Source organism: Cuculus canorus, chromosome 1 (assembly GCF_017976375.1).
Source record: "Cuculus canorus isolate bCucCan1 chromosome 1, bCucCan1.pri, whole genome shotgun sequence".
Classification (NCBI taxonomy): Eukaryota; Metazoa; Chordata; class Aves; order Cuculiformes; family Cuculidae; genus Cuculus; species Cuculus canorus.
Window position 1 is genome coordinate 110,158,671 of NC_071401.1, and position 17,294 is coordinate 110,175,964.

The 17,294-nt window shown below is 46.5% G+C and overlaps 2 protein-coding genes across 9 annotated transcripts in view; one reads left to right on the forward strand and one right to left on the reverse strand.

Moving 5' to 3' along the window:
- ADPRH (ADP-ribosylarginine hydrolase) overlaps window positions 1-7,764 on the forward strand; it is a 69,044-nt gene extending 61,280 nt beyond the window's left edge. For all 7 annotated transcript variants that reach the window (XM_054056620.1, XM_054056627.1, XM_054056624.1 and 4 more), the window contains 2 exons: window positions 5,108-5,468; window positions 6,224-7,764. In XM_054056620.1, the coding sequence (XP_053912595.1) occupies window positions 5,108-5,468; window positions 6,224-6,611 (749 nt within the window). In that variant the 3' untranslated portion in view covers window positions 6,612-7,764. The remainder of the gene's footprint in view (window positions 1-5,107; window positions 5,469-6,223) is intronic.
- Window positions 7,765-8,582: 818 nt separating this feature from the next.
- IGSF3 (immunoglobulin superfamily member 3) overlaps window positions 8,583-17,294 on the reverse strand; it is a 101,915-nt gene continuing 93,203 nt past the window's right edge. Inside the window, exons 9-10 of one of the 2 annotated variants that reach the window (XM_054067962.1) lie at window positions 12,549-12,980; window positions 8,583-11,769 (exon numbers count right to left, since the gene is read on the reverse strand). In XM_054067962.1, coding sequence (XP_053923937.1) covers window positions 11,519-11,769; window positions 12,549-12,980 — 683 coding nt within the window. In that variant the 3' untranslated portion in view covers window positions 8,583-11,518. The remainder of the gene's footprint in view (window positions 11,770-12,548; window positions 12,981-17,294) is intronic. The other variant, XM_054067958.1, reaches the window with a different exon arrangement.

Consider the following 17,294-nt stretch of genomic DNA (forward strand, 5'->3'; position numbering starts at 1 on the left):
TATCACTATTTTCTAACACAGCCTCGGTTGTTGGAAGTAGCCTAATTAATAAACTGTTTAGGAAGGCGTAATGATGGTTTCCAGGATAGTAGGAGTTGGCAGGTTGAATTTTGAGAGGGTGCTGTTTTGGCAAAGGAGCATTTGTAGTTCCCGCAGCTAATGAGGTCTGCCAGGGTGGACTTACCACAGCTGGCAGTGTTACCAGCACCTGAAAGCTATTTTTCCCTCTGCTGTCTAAGCTTAGCAACTAAAACCTGAGATAAAAAGATTAAGAACCTAACATTTAAATGTTAGTAATTAATAGCTAAGGATAATAGCACACCTGGTGCAGTCCTTCTGTGAGTAACTGAGTTGCAATATGCCCAAAAGAAGTTCCCATTTGAAAGTGAAGGATGTTAAAGTAAGCTTGCTGTGGACACTAATGAGAGCAACTTCTGTAGTGGGTCTATGGACACATAACGTTGTGAAATTTTGGGAGAAGTGGGGAAAATAACACGGAAAAAATGGAACTCTGTTGGGAATGTTCTTGCAATAGTGTTCTGGAGCTCTCCTGCTGCAGCCACAGGAAAGTTGTTTGGATTTGGGAGCTTATATCCTGATACTGAAGAGTATCATGCCCACTGATGTACTAGCAGTGGAAATACCTAATCCATATCCTGAAAAGCTGTCTGCAGTCTGAAGTCTCCATGCCATATTGATAAATCCTAATGATGGAAGTTGCATGTCAGTAACTTCTTTCAGCAGTTCAGAGTAGATGGATTTTGGCTGAGAACATAACCCAAGGTGATGCTGTTCTGGCCAAAGCACTCACCAGAGAATTGCAGCCCTTAAGGCTGAGAATGGAAAATTGCTGCTGCAACTTTCACCCAAAAGAGAAGAAATTCTCACAGAACAGTGAGGAAAAATCACATTGCTCACCCACACAAGGGAGTCCAGACCTGAAAACCAAAACCTGCAGTGACAAAGGAATTCCCACAACCTTATGAATCACCAGGTGGTGATGGCAAAGTCTCTCACGTATGCAGCCCCAGGAGAGAACTCACTGTCTTAATTCAATGCCAAATTAACCCCTGTATCCATTATTGCTCTTTGTGATGTGCCACAGCCCCAAATTCATTGTTCGTCACAGATGCCGAAGCCAATGAATTAAGTGGCACAAGCATAGCCATATTTCTTTTTTCATGGTACAACTACACCTGCCTCCACAGCTCTCCAAGAAACTTCCTGATTCAAAACTGTTGCCTCTCACTCAGTGTCTTTTGGTCCAAGTCCTCTTCTGTGGAATTATTTGTAACTATGTGATTTTAACTTGCCTTTTTAATGTTTATTGATGGATCCCGAACAACTGTTACTCATGAGGAGCCAATATAGTTTGAATGGGAGCCTATCCCAGAAACAGCGTTCAGTTGTACTGGAAACTTTTTTCGGGTTGGCCTTTGTCACTTGCTGCTTTTTGCTTGTATTTTTTCTTTTATTACACCAGTATCCTTCTCGGGTTACTTTTAGTTTCTTATTGTTAGCACAAAGGATTCCTAGCCAGGATTTGGTGGATTTCCAAGATGGAATTTCCCAATTCAAAAACTCTTAGACCACTTTTTTTCTAAACCTGTTTTTAAAAAAGGACTGACAACATGATTTCAACTTAATCTTCCTAAATTAGCTTTCAAATGTTTTAACTGTTTAAAAGCATGAGGATAACACTTGTAATACTTCATCAATCACAAGAATGTTAGCTGTTGTATTCTGTTTGTTTTACACAATTTGTTTTCATTTACAGGCTAATGAGTAGTCATTTCCTAAAGTAATAAGTGCAGATTTAAAGCTGCAAATAAACTGTTCTTGCAAAATAACCAGTCTTTCCTTACAGTTTAAACCTTGTCATCTTCCTCATTTTCTTTTGACTACAGTTAATGCAAGAACAATCTCACTTTTTATCAGGAACTGAGTTATCTGCTCTCAACTTGCCCAAGCATGTCCTGAAGAAATGCCTTTCTCACAATCCCAGCAAGATTACAGAGTTGGTTTTGCCTTTGTTATGCAGATTTTGATTTAAACTAACCTAATCCTTTTGCTCTTTTCCCTTTCCCTTGCCTTTCAGGCAGCAGGTCTGTTCTACCAGGAACATATGAAGCAGAGCTTTTTAAAAATGTAGCTTTGTTGGACAGATTCTTTTTAATGTCCTATTACAGATCATAAGTGCATAATTTAGATTTTTTGAAAAAATGCCTCAGTTTTCTGTCAGTCATCTTAAAGCTGAAAACTATACTGATATCCCTCTTAACAATTTTGATACGTAACAGCCAGCACTGAATTAATAAACTACGTGAAAAGGAGGTTTAAGGGCCTGAAGACATTCCCACTTTGAGACTTCACAAAAGCAAACTCCCAGGCAGTTCTGTTGGAGGCTAGTGATGATCGGTCCCAGCAGAGCCTGGTGCTGCCCACACCAAATGGTGAAAGAAACCTAATGCTTCTTTCAGCAGAGAAACACAGCCCGGCAGTTTTCACTCTGTAAGGGTGACGGTAGTGTCATGCAAGAGGCTGCTGTGCCAGCACAGCCGGCCTGGGTGAGGCTGGTGACATAGCAGGTCTGGTTTGTGCCTTGGTCATGCTGTGGGGAGTTCATGAGAGCTCAAGTGGCCTGGCATTGTGGGCTGCACTGATCAGCAGCCTGTTTTTTCCTATGAAGGATATTTGCATAGGCTGTTTCTATTCCCAAAGTTTATTTCAGTTGACAGGCTTGCGGGGCAAATAGCTCGACAGTCACAGGACCAAGTTGCTTTTTCATTTGCGACAAGCAGTCTGGGTGAGCTGGTCCACTTGTTCCCACTACACAGAGGGCTGCATCCTGGTAAGTCTATAATGTAACAACACTGCCAGAAAACCAATATGCTGAAGGCACTTAGACCAGAACTATAAAAGGATCCACATGATGTTATTCCTGATAGCGGCCAGCCATTATTTATTTTTAGCACATGTCCAGAAGCCGGTCTTAAAGCTGTGCTTGGATGTGGAGGTATTTCGGTTACAAGGGTGCTATAAATACCATGTGCAGTTAAAACAGACTGCCATTTACCAAATCCTACTGCCAAACATATTCATGAAACTGCAGAAGAGAAGAGCTCTACAGAGTACTTAGTGCAGTACCTAGCTGTGATTAGCAAGCTCCTAGATCACAGTGATTGAATTGCACCAAAGGTAATTTAATTGTAGAGCTATGTGAAGTTTCTAGACCAGTCTTCTTCCTTGCTACTCTGTGCTACTTAGTTTGACCTTCAAAGCAGCAGAGCACATGCAAGTTTATCAGCTACCTGTCCCACTTAGGCAGCACAGTAAAGAAGCTCATTTTGGGTGCATGAGCATATCAACAGCTGGTGTTACGCTGTGTGTCTGAGAGAGGACTAGGCACACTCTGGTTAGGAGAAGACTAGCATTTTGCGTCCACATTTGCCGTTGTCCAGTACATTAAAACTTAAATGAAGCTGCTTGAAGCCTGGCCTTGATTTACCTTTCTGGTAAATCTTTTCTGCTGGAAAAGAAGTATTTAAGATTTCATCGGAAAAGAAGTATTTAAAATTTCATCGGAAAAGAAGTATTTAAGATTTCATCAGAAAAGAAGACCAGAAGAAAAAAAGCAAGGTAGAAGAGAATCAAAGATAATTTAATGTTTCAAACCTGTTTCCTCTTCCTTGTACACAAATATTTGGGCTTAGCTCTCAAGACTTGTTTTATAGTCTTGGCTGGCCAGCCTGGCTGGGCTCTGAAGTTTGGGAGTGCTGTTGCAGATGGCTTTATCCTATGAATGTGCTGGACTAAGAAGTGAGTTTCTGAAGAAACAGCACTGAAGGGAGTAGAGTGATTTCTTTTAAAGTAAATAGCAGAATTATGAAAGAGATAAAGGTGGGCAAGGAGGAGTTATGGTGTGGCTTCCCACCAGAAGAGAGGCAAAATTGGACTCGGGTGTCAGCTTGGAGCAGAAGAAAACTGAAGAAGAGAGCTGAAGTAATACACAGTCTTGGAGTGCACAGAGCTTGAAAAGTCATTATTTCTTGTAATGTAAGAATTAAAGGGGAAATTAAGAAAATTGTCAAATAGCAGTTTAAAACAAAAGGAAATGCTTTGCATAACAAAATCATGGCTCTGCCATGGGATGCTAGGGAAACTGAAGGAATGCATGTGTTCAAGCTAAGCAGTTCTGGTGCCTAGGCCCATGGGTGTTACTGAATACAGCATTTTGGATCTGTCTTTTGACTGAAGCAGGTGTTCTTGGGGAAACATCGTACTTGCCTAATTTTTAATAGTCTTTCCATAGTTATCTGCTAGTCACTGTGTTTGGAGATGAGCTAGTGAGCTGGACAAACCTTTGGTCTGACCTATTACAGTTGTTCTTCAGCTTACTGAAGTACAGTAAAGCCAGTTACGCAGACCATGTTGTGGTGAGGGAGATATTACATTCATTGCTTTCTGACAAACTTAAACTGCAACAAAGGAGCTCTGGAAAACATTTCATATCAGCAAGGCAATGGGAAGGATTCCTTGGGAGCGCAGGGGGTCACTGTCTTTGAAAAGTCCTGTAAAAAAGTTCAATGAACGAACGTCAGGAGAAAAATGCAGAGGTACTTAGGCATGCCTTGGCTCAGGGATCAATGCAATCTGATGGCCCTCCAAACCTCCTCTATATTTATAAATATCTGATATATATTTGTAAATAATATAGCTAATATATATATAGTGTAGATTTTTATAGATAAGTTATTAAATAACATTAAATATAAATATAAAAATGTAAATTTACATAAATCATCAGTGGAGTGGTTTTTACTCCCCTAGATTTTTAAATTATTTTCACAAACAGGAATTACAAGATCTGCTTGGAAATATGCAGAATGCACTAGCAATTTAAGGCAAGAAATGTACCTGAGCAGACAACTGATGTTTCTACAGGGAAGCCTGAATCCTTTACATAGAATAATGCTTCCTTCCCTGCCATCCTGCCTGTCGTCCCTTGGTTTCTGAGCTATGTGACCCTGTCACCTACTGATGGATTTTTATGTTTCTTTCTTTTCTTTCCTTCCTTTTTCTCTTGGGCTCTGCCGCTCCTGTCCAGGTGGCACATGTGAGGTGAATGCACTGAAGCTAGATCCGGGGCGTCCAGATGGCTGGAGGATCCCATTCAGCCCTCAGGCGGGAGGCTGCGGAGCTGCCATGCGCTCCATGTGTATTGGGCTGCGTTTCCGCCATCCTGCTGAGCTGGACACCCTTATGCAAGTCAGCATTGAGAGCGGCCGAATGACCCACCACCATCCCACCGGCTACCTGGGGTCCTTGGCTTCATCCCTCTTCACCGCTTTTGCAGTGAACCGCGTGCCGCCCCCAGCCTGGGGGAAGAAGCTGCTGGAGCTGCTGCCACGGGCAAAAGTCTATGTGAAGGAAAGCGGCTTCTTTGTGGAGGAGAATATGGGCCAATGGTGAGCTGTGCTCTCAGAACTAGTTTTTGTTAAAAGAAACCTCACGTATGAGCGGGCGAGCTGTGTTTCTACTTAAGCTTCAATAATCACATTATGGTAAACTCCTAGAGCAGGACATGCCTGCTGTAGGATCAAATCAATTCAGAAAGTCTGTTAAGTCCCCCAAGGGAAAAATCTCTCTAACTTATTTAAAAAAGAAATTCAGATTGTCTTTGAGTCACATAGTCGTGACATTTTTGGATCCAGTATGAGGTTGCTGGGCTTGTCATCTCAAGCAACTGTGATCTGACAAAAGGTGGGAAGCAAGGCTGGGGCACAGCAACAGGCTTAGAGCTGAGCTCAGTTTGAAAGTTATAACCAAATCTGACTGCAGATTCAGTGTGGCTCTGTGTGCAGGGGCACACACACACTACAGGGGCAGAGGTACTCTGCATTCAGGAGGATGACTCAGTTCTCACTCTGAGCCTTTGAATCCTGTGCTGCACAACAGCAGCAGGTGCTGGGCTGCCTTCTCCCATGTGGCTGGAGGAAGGGGAAATCTTAACTCACTGAAACATGTCCTTTTGCCTCTTACTGTAAATCATGTCCCTAGTTTGATAAACAGGCGATGCCTGACGTTGTACCAAGCCATCGCTCAGGGCTCTTGCCATGACATGTTTTCGGCTGTTGCCTGGAGCACATGCAGGGAGCTTGGGTGTATGCCTCTGCCGTGGGACGTCTCTTAGAGCCCATCCATCTCGTCTCCTGTTTTGCAGGCATTACTTTGAAGAGAAATGGGAAAAATACCTGGCAGAGAGAGGCATCTCAGATGGGGTCTCGCTGCCCACCTTCCCCTCCAACTACGGCGTGGAAGAGAGAGACTCGTTCTACACCTCCCTCAGCTACAGCGGCTGGGGAGGCAGCAGTGGGCACGATGCCCCCATGATTGCTTACGACGCGCTGCTGGGTGCAGGCGACTCCTGGGCAGAGCTGGCTCACCGGGCTTTCTTCCATGGGGGTGACAGCGACTCCACCGCTGCCATTGCAGCCTGCTGGTGGGGAGCCATGTATGGTTTCCAGGGGGTCAGCCCGTCCCTCTACTCCCACCTGGAGTACAGGAACCGCCTGGAGCGGGTGGCCAAGGACTTGTACCGCATCGCTTAGGCGGGAGGTGGCCGGGCCCCCCAGGGGCATGCTGACCCCACCCGTCACCCCTTGCTTACTGAAGGTTTTGCAGATTTGGTTTGGAGTAATGCATGAGTGTAAACCAGAGCCAGCCCTGCTTTTGCTCTTTCTGTGTGTTGGCTTCAGTGGGGAGGCTACTTTTGAGCTTGCAGTTTGGGGCTTGTGGGCAGTGGGTGAGGGAAAAACGTTACAAGGGGGTTTGATAGGAGCACATAACCATGCATGTGTCCCTTGAGCAGCTGAGCCCTGAGGCATCCCTCCTTGTCAGCATGGCAGCTGCACGTGGTCTGGTCCTCACAGGAAGCAGGAGCACCCACTGTAGGATTGCCAGTGATGCTCCAGCAGCAGGACAGGCAGCAAAACCCCCATGGGCTGCCCCAAATCAGTGTCCTGTCCATACGAGCATGCCAGAGGGGTTCAGGGATGCACACTTGGCTGCAGAGGCCATTCAGAAATGGGCTGGTGGAAATAGCTCCTGGCAAAACCGTGATGTCTAGCCCATACTCGCTGCCTTGTACCACTGATAGCGAGTGCTGTGGACACTGCTTGCCATCTTGCACTGAGCATGTGTAAAGCTAAAGCTTCTGCTCCTTAACATGGGTATTATAGCAGGTACAGCTATAATAGCAAACAGCAAACAGTCAGTTGTGTCTGGGGACAGTGGTTTTCTTATACAGTAGCATTTAGCAGAGGATACTTTTTTGTTTTAAATGAGCATGGAAAAAACCCAAACCCAACTCGAGCGCTGTCAGTGCATGTCAATGTTGGTGCATTTTGCACCATTTCACAGCATTTTTGCAATACAGGTAAGAACGCTCATGTTATTTCCCTAATTCAATTAATTGGAGAGTTCAAGACTACTAAATAAACCCTTATTTCGGTTAAAAGTGGGTAATGAGAATTAAAAAGTTTGCATTTTATGTCAACGTATACAACTTCTGTAGCAAACTATATTCTTCTGCTTACATCACCGTTCCTAAAGATTATTTACTTAACATTTGCTATAGATAATTCAATTTAAATAAATGCATGTTTTTTTCTTCAAACCGAGACTATGATGCAGCAAAGAACTTACTGCTTTCAGAGCAATTTCAAAGACTGTGTATCCCATTCAATAAAGAGTCCTGACATACTTCTGTTGAATGTTACATTCTATTATGGGGTGAATTAAGGGATGAGAGGGAGTAGTATGAAGAGCAAGAGGGTGCAAGGGGTCTGCAAGCTCCAGCCTGCAAGAGAGATGTGCTGCCGAGGCAGAAGGAGAGTTGATGCATCAGGGAATAGGGGTGCTGGGAGAGGCTGCCCGAAGAGGGGAGAGGGTTTAGGAGTTGTTGAAGTTCCAGGTAAATTACAGTCAATTCTGCGACTAGCTCGGTTGCTGTCAGTAACTTTGTTTTTCTGAAAGTTAACTGCATGTTTTTGAGGCAGCGTTCTCTACATCTGACAACACAGGACACTGGTATGCAGAAAGGCCAATGCTTATACTTGACCAAGGCCATCCTCAAGCTGGCAGAAAAGGGGCTGCGCCTGCGAGGAGGAGCGAATAGGGCAGGCGACTCTAAACTGACCAGCACAATATTCCATCCCATGTAAGTCATACTCAGTATGAATGCAAGAGATCGCAAGGGTCTCTCTCTCTTCTGTGATGGCTAACATCCAGTAAGGACCTCGTCTGTCTGGTTGTTCCCGATCCTCGACCTGTGCGTTCCTAAATCAAGTTCCTGAGTCCAGCCCCCTCCTAGCCATGGACCCATGCCCTCATGTCTGCTCTGCAGCATTTGTGGTGATGTATAGTCATCGAGGGGCAGGGTAGGTGCATGATCTCATAAACTCATATATATTTTATTACTTTATAATTATTTTCATTATTATTATTATTATTATTGTTGTTATAATTTCATTGAAGCTGAAGGTTTAGTTTCCAACCTGTGTTCTTACTCTCGTTTCCCTTTCCCTGTGGGGTGGTAAGGGGGAAGGGATTCTGGATGCTCAACTGTACAGTTTTAGCTGCCGAATTTGGCCAGGTGGGACTAAACTGTGACAGGAGTTCAGCACACCTTTATGCAGGGAGTGTGCATAAAGGCGTAATGAAAGCCCAAGCATGACAAAAACCAGCAGCAATAAGATTCACAATTTCAACACAGTTTACTACAGCTCTCAGGTGTGTTGTATAAAACATGTTTTAGTGCAACATAGTACAAAGTTTTTTTGTTTGTTTGTTTTTTTTTTTTTTTAAAAAAAAGTCCCAAACATATTTCCACATCATGCATGGATAGGGTATCTCTCTTTCTTCTTGGGATTGTTACAGAAAGTTACAGCGGAGAGAGTGGTTTGAAAAGCTCCATGTTATAACTCGCTACGGGAAGAGTCTGCCTTATAAAAACAGAGAGAAGTCTGAGACTGGGCAATGCACTGCCAGAGCAACAGCGAAATGTCACCGGCCAGGTACATTCAGGGACCACCCTGGGAGCCACTTCCCAGGAAAGCCTGGGCTTGGTACAGGAATTGCCAAGCTGGGAAGGAACCCATTTCACCCAGGGGGACAGGGCCATGGGACAGCCCTCCAGAAGAGCCTGCATGGGGGCAGACAGGCTGGCGAGGAGGAGCGTGGCTCGAACGCAGCGCAGTGCTCTTCCAGGAAAGAACAGCTCCCGCCAACTTAATTTTCCTTCTTTGCTTTAAAGATGAAATGAATTGCAGTTCCTGCCTGGAGGCAGTATGTACAGGAGACACTACATTTATGAAACAATACCCACTGACTGCAGTTGCTGCTGTTTGCGCCTGGTTCTTCATTTCCATCCACTTCCCATCCCACTCGTCTATTTGCAGACACCCTTATTCAAAAAGGGAAGACAAGCGTGTGGGTGTGTCATACGTATATATATTATATATATATATATATGGAATGTAATATTATGCATATGCTGGGGGTAGGTAGATATGACTCGTGGAGGCAGACTTCACAGTGGGATGAGTGAAATTTGGGCTTCCAAGCGGAAGAAGAAACCAATGCCATTTTGGTGTCTGGTGAAGATACAGAAGTGGCAGACTTCCAATACCCTCGCATAGCATGGTCTGCAGCCATGTGGGTCCTTTCCCAGCTGGAAAAGAGGATGTGCGGTGCAGATCCACCACCCGAGGCTTCACCACCTCTGAAACATCAAGGCATCAGGGTCTAACTGACTAGTGCTACAGAGCATCTGCTGAGGTCCCCTTCTCTTCACAAAGAGCAGTCTGACCCTTCTGAAGAGGATGATAGCTGTGGGTATGGCACCTCATGTGCATGCGGCGGGGTGAGTCTTGTGGCTGCACTCATCCGCCCCAGTTGGGTTTCATCCATACTGCAAAAACCAAATGGCTGGATTTGGCAGGAAGACATCAAGGAAGACAACAAAAGGCCGTTTTTGGCAAACATTTTCTTCTGCCAGACATAATGCTTAGGGCATATGAGGGAGGAGGCGGTTTCCTACAACAACACAGGGCAGGGGTACTTGGCATAATGGAGCACGGCAGCTCAGGTGCCCCACACAGAGAGAGCCCTGATTTAGTTCACAAGAGCCATATCTTTCACAGAAAGAACAGTATTTCCTGCCACAGCGTCTGCCTATGACAAAAGCAGGTGACTTTGCCAGGAGGGGGAGCTTATGCAGGAATGGCTTCTCCTCCTAAAGCCCCAGAAATGAAAAACGGCAGATGCACGCACACACGCAGAAGAAGATATCTCTTGGCTCAAGGGGACAGGGAAGACCCAAGGGTGCTGATGCAGGCTCCTTGCCTTGTCCAAGCTTGCACTGGGAAGTAGTGTACGCCATAGGAAAACTCGTGATGTGGTGGTTAATTGCACATCCCCACCGTGTGGTATGGCTGTGACCAGGCTCCTTGGCTGAACCATCCAGGGGCTGTGGACTCAACTGTAGAGCTTCCCCTTTCCCGCTTTCTAGAGTCATTACTTTGGTCATGTTGAAGTCTTCAGAAATTGGATTCAGCCACTCGTCACCAGGCAACCAGAGCACAGAAGGGGCCCACCTTATCAGAGGTGACAGCATGGACACCAGGGAGGAGCACCTATCTGGTAAGCTGGACCATAAGAGAACGCTCCGCTACCAACAAAGTCAGGGCTCCCAGGTGTCCTCCTTCCATCCCCCTGCTTCAGTTCCTGGAGACAAATTAAATTGCTTTCGTTATACCCACAAGCACACTGAATATCCAGTCTCTCCAAGACCTGGGGATGCTCCCAGAAGGTGAAATGCCCTCTCCTGAGGGAACAGTAAGATGGAGGCAAGGAGATGCTGAGGCTACAGCCAGTCTTTGAGATGGACCTCCCAACAGCCCAGCTAATCCCTCCAGAAGTGGACCTGGCTTTGCTTTGGAAGAGGGAGGAGCTAGCTCAGCGCAGCTTGGGTAAGATCTTCTTCACTGTGGCACAGAGTCTCAGGAGGAAAACTATAGTCTGTTTTGGAAAACATGTACTTCCAAAGAGATTGTCCCAGGACAAAGAGTCCCCTGGGAACTTCTCACTGTCTGGAGGGCAGGGGACACCTACAGTTCTTTGAGTGAATGAAAAAGAAACAACAATAAAAAAGTAATGGCCCAAAAGACAGCAACTGATGGAAGCCAAATTAATCAGAGAGGAATATCCGCTATGTACAGCAAGTGCAGGGACCTTCCGTCCATCAGGGTGATGGAGTGTGTTCCCACAGACACTGGAGAAAGCCTCGGACCTTCCCATCCCTGCTGGCTGGGCACTCTGCAGAGCTCAGCTGCTGCACTGGCACACAGACACTGAAAAAAATGAAACAAGAACAACAAAAAACACTATTCCTTAGTGTTTCTGGTGTGTCTCTGCTTTCTGTCTCTGTGCATCCCCCTCGGGCACCTCTGTGTCTTTAGTCCATGGTTCCTGGATGGATGCTGAGGACTGGCGGCTCTAGGCAAGTAGGAGAGTAGTTGAGGTGAGGCTCTTTGATCCACAGCAAGGGAACCCCGTTCTTGCCCTCTGAGTTCTTGTTAGAGTTTCGGCTCTTGAACCGCACGAGGAGGATTGTGATGATCAAGATACCGAAGATAGGGAAGGGGTAGAAGAACACAAAGTAGAAGAGTGCGTCATTGGAGCAGATGACAGACTGCAGAGTGGAGCCTAGAAAGAGACACAGGATGGTCACATTTCACAGCTTCTCCACAACGCATGGCCTACAAACTTATTCAGAAACATAAAAACAGATGCCCATTAATCTGTGTGTACAGGAAGTGCAGCTCTGAGAAAAACACCAATATCAGTAAACAGAAAAGCAGAAAAAGCTATTGCAAGGCATGGTTTGGCTTTATTCTCCCCAAGAGTTTCATGAGTGCTAAAAAGAGTCCTCCCTGGTGTGGATTTTCTGATATTTTATAAAGCAGGGAGCTTTGCAAATCATCATTTCTCTCAGTGATGGCACACGGAGGGAGCACCCCAGGGTATCTCCCGTAAGGGCTCTCAAAACTGTCATGACCTCAGCTGTCTCTGGGGCTTCTAGACCATCCAGTGGCTTCAGGAGTTACTAGGAGCTCAGGAGGAGACCTTTATACTATGGCCTGTACCCCTGTGTAGAGCTAAATCACCTTCTATGTGCTTCCTAAAGGGAAAGGCTAAACCCCAGTGTGGAGGTCAACGTCTGCCCCCCACTGACCTGGGACACACCAGGCAGTAAGTGCTGTGGGACAGGCAGCCCTAGCACAGAGCTAAGAACAGTGCAGATGTAAAAGTCCAGCCAAGAGCTGGCCTCAAGCCACCGAGCTGAAAAGTACTGGCACCACAGATACGCTCTGGTGCAGGCGAGACCTGACCCCACTCCCTCCTTGGCCTTTTCATCTTGGCTGAACCAAAGACACCGAGGATGCCAGGGCGATGCCCCCAAGAAGGCTGTCACCTCTTCTCACCTGCATCCTGCACATGGACGGCGACTGTCCCTGACTCCTCCTCTGCCAGCCGGTACCACACACCGTTGGGGTCTGCCAGCCACTCCTCCACATGGCATGAGTAGTTGCCTGTGTCAGCACCACCGGCTTGCAGCACAGTCAGACGGAAGAGCACTGCCGAGAGCCTCTGGAAGCGCAGGCGGCCTTCCCAGCGACTGGCCTCGGGGCTGAAAACGGCATCAGGGCCAACGCTCAGCACTGCCTCCTTCTCCTCCTCCTCCTCTTCATTGTCCTCTGTGTGGCCACCAACCTCTTTGGCCCGCAGGTTGTACCACGTCACCGCAAAGTGGGACTCTGGGCTGGAGCGGGACAAGATGCTGCAGTCCAGCGGGAAGGACTCCTTTTCCTGCACTGTCAGGTTGGCAGTGGCTGTGTCCACCTGCAAGGTGGGATCTGAGATAACAAAAGGGGAGAGGTGAGTGCCGAGCGAAATACTATCGTCAAAGCCACCCCTGCCCACAAACTGACTATCACAACTCCGGTGCAAGGGGCAATCCAAGCAAAACCCAAAGGCTTGATGCAGCCTGCCAAGGCCCATAGGTATCTTGTGGTCAAGCCTGTAGGTGCACCATCCTCATCTCACCGCCCACTGCCTGGCAGAGTGTCAAATGGGAGCTTGGATGCAAGTGCCACGCTACCACCATGCCCACGTAGCACTTACTAACAGGCATGTGTGCAAGAGGAGAAAGCTGCTGCGGCTCATCCAGACGTGCTACAAGAACATGTTAGGAAATACCAAGGTTTTGTGCGTTTGCTGAGGAGCAAGATACTACTGCTCCCCAGCTACTAGTACGAAGAGCACTGCACTCCATAGTTATTTTTTATTTCTTTGACAGTGCTCAAAGGACTTGAAAATAGGTATGAGAGAAGAGGAGAGGATTTTTTCCAGCAATTTGGGAAGTTATTTAGGTAAGAGGTTCCTCCATGGAGATGTCCTCAGCACAACAGACACAGCAAGGGTGCTTCCAAAAATCTCCCTTTCTTGTGTTTTTTTTTTTCCCCTCTAGTGTTTGCTGCAAGGATAAAGAGATGTTTTTACCTAACTGAGATATAGCGGCCAGAACCCAAGATGAGTTGATTAAAGGCTGACTTCAAGAGCAATTAACATTTGGTTTAGTCATCTTGCCAGGGAACGCATACTCCAGGGATCACAATCAGTCTGGATCTAAGCATTCATTTAAAGATTAAAAAGCCCTTTCCAATGTAGGAGCTGAGCAGGAAGGGCAAGTCAATAGCTCACTGAAGAGAGAGGTGCTTTCTCATCCAGCAAAGACAGCTGGGTAGGCCCTCCCCTGTGCAGATCCCAGGTACTCCTGCGGGAGGAGGCTGCTGCCCCCCAGCTCTCATTAGCCACAGGACTGCTATGCCCAGTGAGGCTCCTCATTATAGCACCTGCCCAACACTTTTTAAATGGTCCCATAAGAAAAATCCACATTAAGGCCAGAGTTCTTCAGGCCACAAGCAACACAAATATTTTCAGTTCACATCTTCCCTAGGAAGATTCCTGAACAGAAACAGGAATGAGGGGAGTCCCAAGATTTTGGGGACTGCTGAGGTAAAAAAGAGAAAGGGAAGGAAATGGCTTGTCAAAACCAACACAAAGCCTCCCCCATCTCAGCAGGTTAAGCAGCAAGAGGAGAAGTGCTGTCTAAAGGTGCTGAGAGGATTCTTCCCCCCCACCTTTGCTTGTGATTATAGTCCTGAAAGATGAGCACGGAGATCCTCACTAATGAGGCACAAGGCACAAGCAAGTTTAGTCATTTTGTTAAGTACTGGCTGCTATGAAAGAAAAACAAACAACAACAAAGCACTCTTCAGAAGAAAAATATCTTGAATTAGTGCACTCTCAACTCCTCCTCTTCTTCCCACTCCACATCCTTCTGCAATCCACAACCAGACTCAAGAATTTCCCCTGCTGTTCACTACCCCCTCCATCACGGCTGGCAATTCTCAGCCTGGATGAAGAACTGCACTTACAACGATGTGGGCATACAGGGTACAAGGACTGTCGGGGGGGGGAATCTCTGCTCAAGCAATATTTGCCTGCAAACTCTTCCAAACCAGTACCTAGCAGGTAAGAGCTGTTCTGTCACCCAAGAGAGCTTCTCCTTTACAGTACAGATCTTCTCAGCCAGGAATGACGTCTGAAACCTTTCCAGAATCTTACCCTTTTGCCAGCTCCATTGCAGAGTTACGAGGCTGACACCTGAATAGGCAGGCATAAAGCAACACAGCGGTACTTGCAGAGGGGTTGCTTCACATGCTGGAAAGCACCCCGCTAATGAGGACCATAACTGTTATTTGACTTTCAGCTTCTAAGACAGTTATTTAATCTTGAGTTATATGCCTCAAAAACCAGGCAATCTATATTTTCCAAGCTAAATTGTCATTGTAGCTCAGCTGTTGTTAGAGCAGATGAAACTTAAGAGTACCCTGGGAATGTGCTTTTGGGAGCTCAGAAGTCCACAAGTGCTGGCCAGTTTTTAAAATCCACCTTTCAGAAGCACGGGAGCGGGCAATTCCACTGCGCTGTATGTCAGGGGACCACAGGTGTGGGAACCATGACTTTCCATTTGCGGACACTAAAATTGTAAAGCACCAGCTGTATCAGCTGAATGTTCGCAAGTCCTAGGGGCCAGAGCACTGAAGGAGCTAGCGGATGTTATGGCAGGACCCGTCTTGATCGTCATTGATCTTGGGAGTCTGCAGAGGTCCCTGCAGACTGGAAGCTAGCCAATGTTATTCCAATTTACAAAAAGGGTGTGAGGGAAGACCCAGGGAACTACAAAGCTATTGTTTAACCTCAGTTCCTGGAAAAATTATGGAGAAGATCACACTGGGTACTACTGAAAGGCATATAAGGAATAATGCTATCATCAGGCACAGTCAACATGGGTTCACAAAGGGAAAGTCCTGTTTAACTAATTTGATATCCTTCTATTATAAGGTCACTTTCCCACTGGATTAAGGGAAGGCACTGCATGTAGTTTTTCTGAATTTTAAGCAAGGCTTTTTGATACTGTCCTTCACAACATCCTTCTGGACAAGGTGTCCAACTGTGAGATCAGTGGATTCATGGTGCACTGGGTGAACAACTGGCCGAAGGGTTGGGCTGAATGGGTTGTAGTGAATGCAGCTACAATTGACTGGCGACCAATCACCAGTGGTATTCCTCAGGGCTCAATTCTAGGGCCAGTTCTGTTCAAGATACTTATCAAAATGATTTGGATGCAGGAGTTGAACTGTGCCATTAGCAAGTTTGCTGATGATACTAATCTGGGAGGTGCTGTTGACTCTTTTGACAGAAAGAGGCTTTGCAGAGAGATCTAGATTGACTGGAGCATTGGGCAATCATTAATGGGATGACATTTAACAAGTTCAGATGCTGGATTTGGATTCTGCACCCAGGACAGCGTAAGGCTGTGCACAAATATGAACTGGGAGAGGAGTGGCTGGACGGCAGCCCTGCAAAAAGGGATCTGAGGATGCTGGTGGAGAGCAGGCTCAATGTGAGTCAGCAGTGAGCCCTGGCAGCCAAGAGAGATACCGTATCCTGAGGTGCATCAAACATGGCACAATCAGAAGGTCAAAAGAGATGATTATCCTGCTGCATTCAGCACTAGTGCAGCCTTACCTCGAGCACTGTGTGCAGTTTGGGCCCCACAATTCACGAAGATGTTAAGCCCTTGAATGAATCCAGAGGAGGGCAAGAAAGCTGGTGAAGGGGCTGGAAGGCATTTCCTATAAGGAGGAGCTAAGGACTTTGGGTTAGTCTAGTTTGGAGAAAAAGAGGCTTAAGAGGGACCTCATTTCTCTCTACAGCTTCCTGAGGAGGGGAAGCGGAAAGACCAGTGCTGATCTCTTCTCCCTGGGATCAAGTGACAGGACACCTGGGAATGGCTCAAAGCTGCACCAGGGGAAGTTTAGACTGGACACAACGGAGCATTTCTTAACCCAGAGGTGGTCAAACAGTGCAACAGCCTTCCTAGCGAGGTAGTTGATGCCCCAAGCCTGACAGTGTTTAAGAGGCACTTCAGTAATTCCCTTAATAATGTGCTTTAGCTTTTGGTCAGCCCTGAAGGCGTCAGGCAGTCAGACTAGATGATCGTTGTAGGTCCCTTTCAACTGAAATATTCTAGTCTAGTCTCATCAATTTACAAATCTTTAAATGTAAAATTTCCTTCCTGGTTTGAACTTCTGTAGCATTTTTCCCCTACTAGACCCTGGAAGGAACATGAAGCATCTGTGGCGATCCCTGATGTCTGCCTTCCTACGCTTGGGCACAGCCAAAACAGTGGCGTGAGGCAGCAGGATCTACCTGAACCACTACCACCAGCAAGAGGGTGGCCAGGAGGCCCGTAAGAATGCCCTTGTCCATAAAGAGGCAGGCTCTTCACAGCCAGCTCCTGCACTATCATGAAGCCCGAGCTCTTGTCCCAGCCAACAGATGAACCCTTGGAGCTGCACACTCTCATCTACTTCTTCACCTGCAGAACACGGAGCAGCATCATGAGAAACTGCCTGGACACCAGCAAGGGTCTTGATCACCTCTGCTGCCGTCTTTTCACACAGCGATCCTGCCCCTAGAGTGCACATCTGGGAAGCACAGATACGTTTCTTCTATCTCATTCTCAATCAAAACATGAATACAATTGGAAGCCTATCCTACTGAGTCAGCCAAAAGTGCTGAAAAAAAAAAAAAATTAC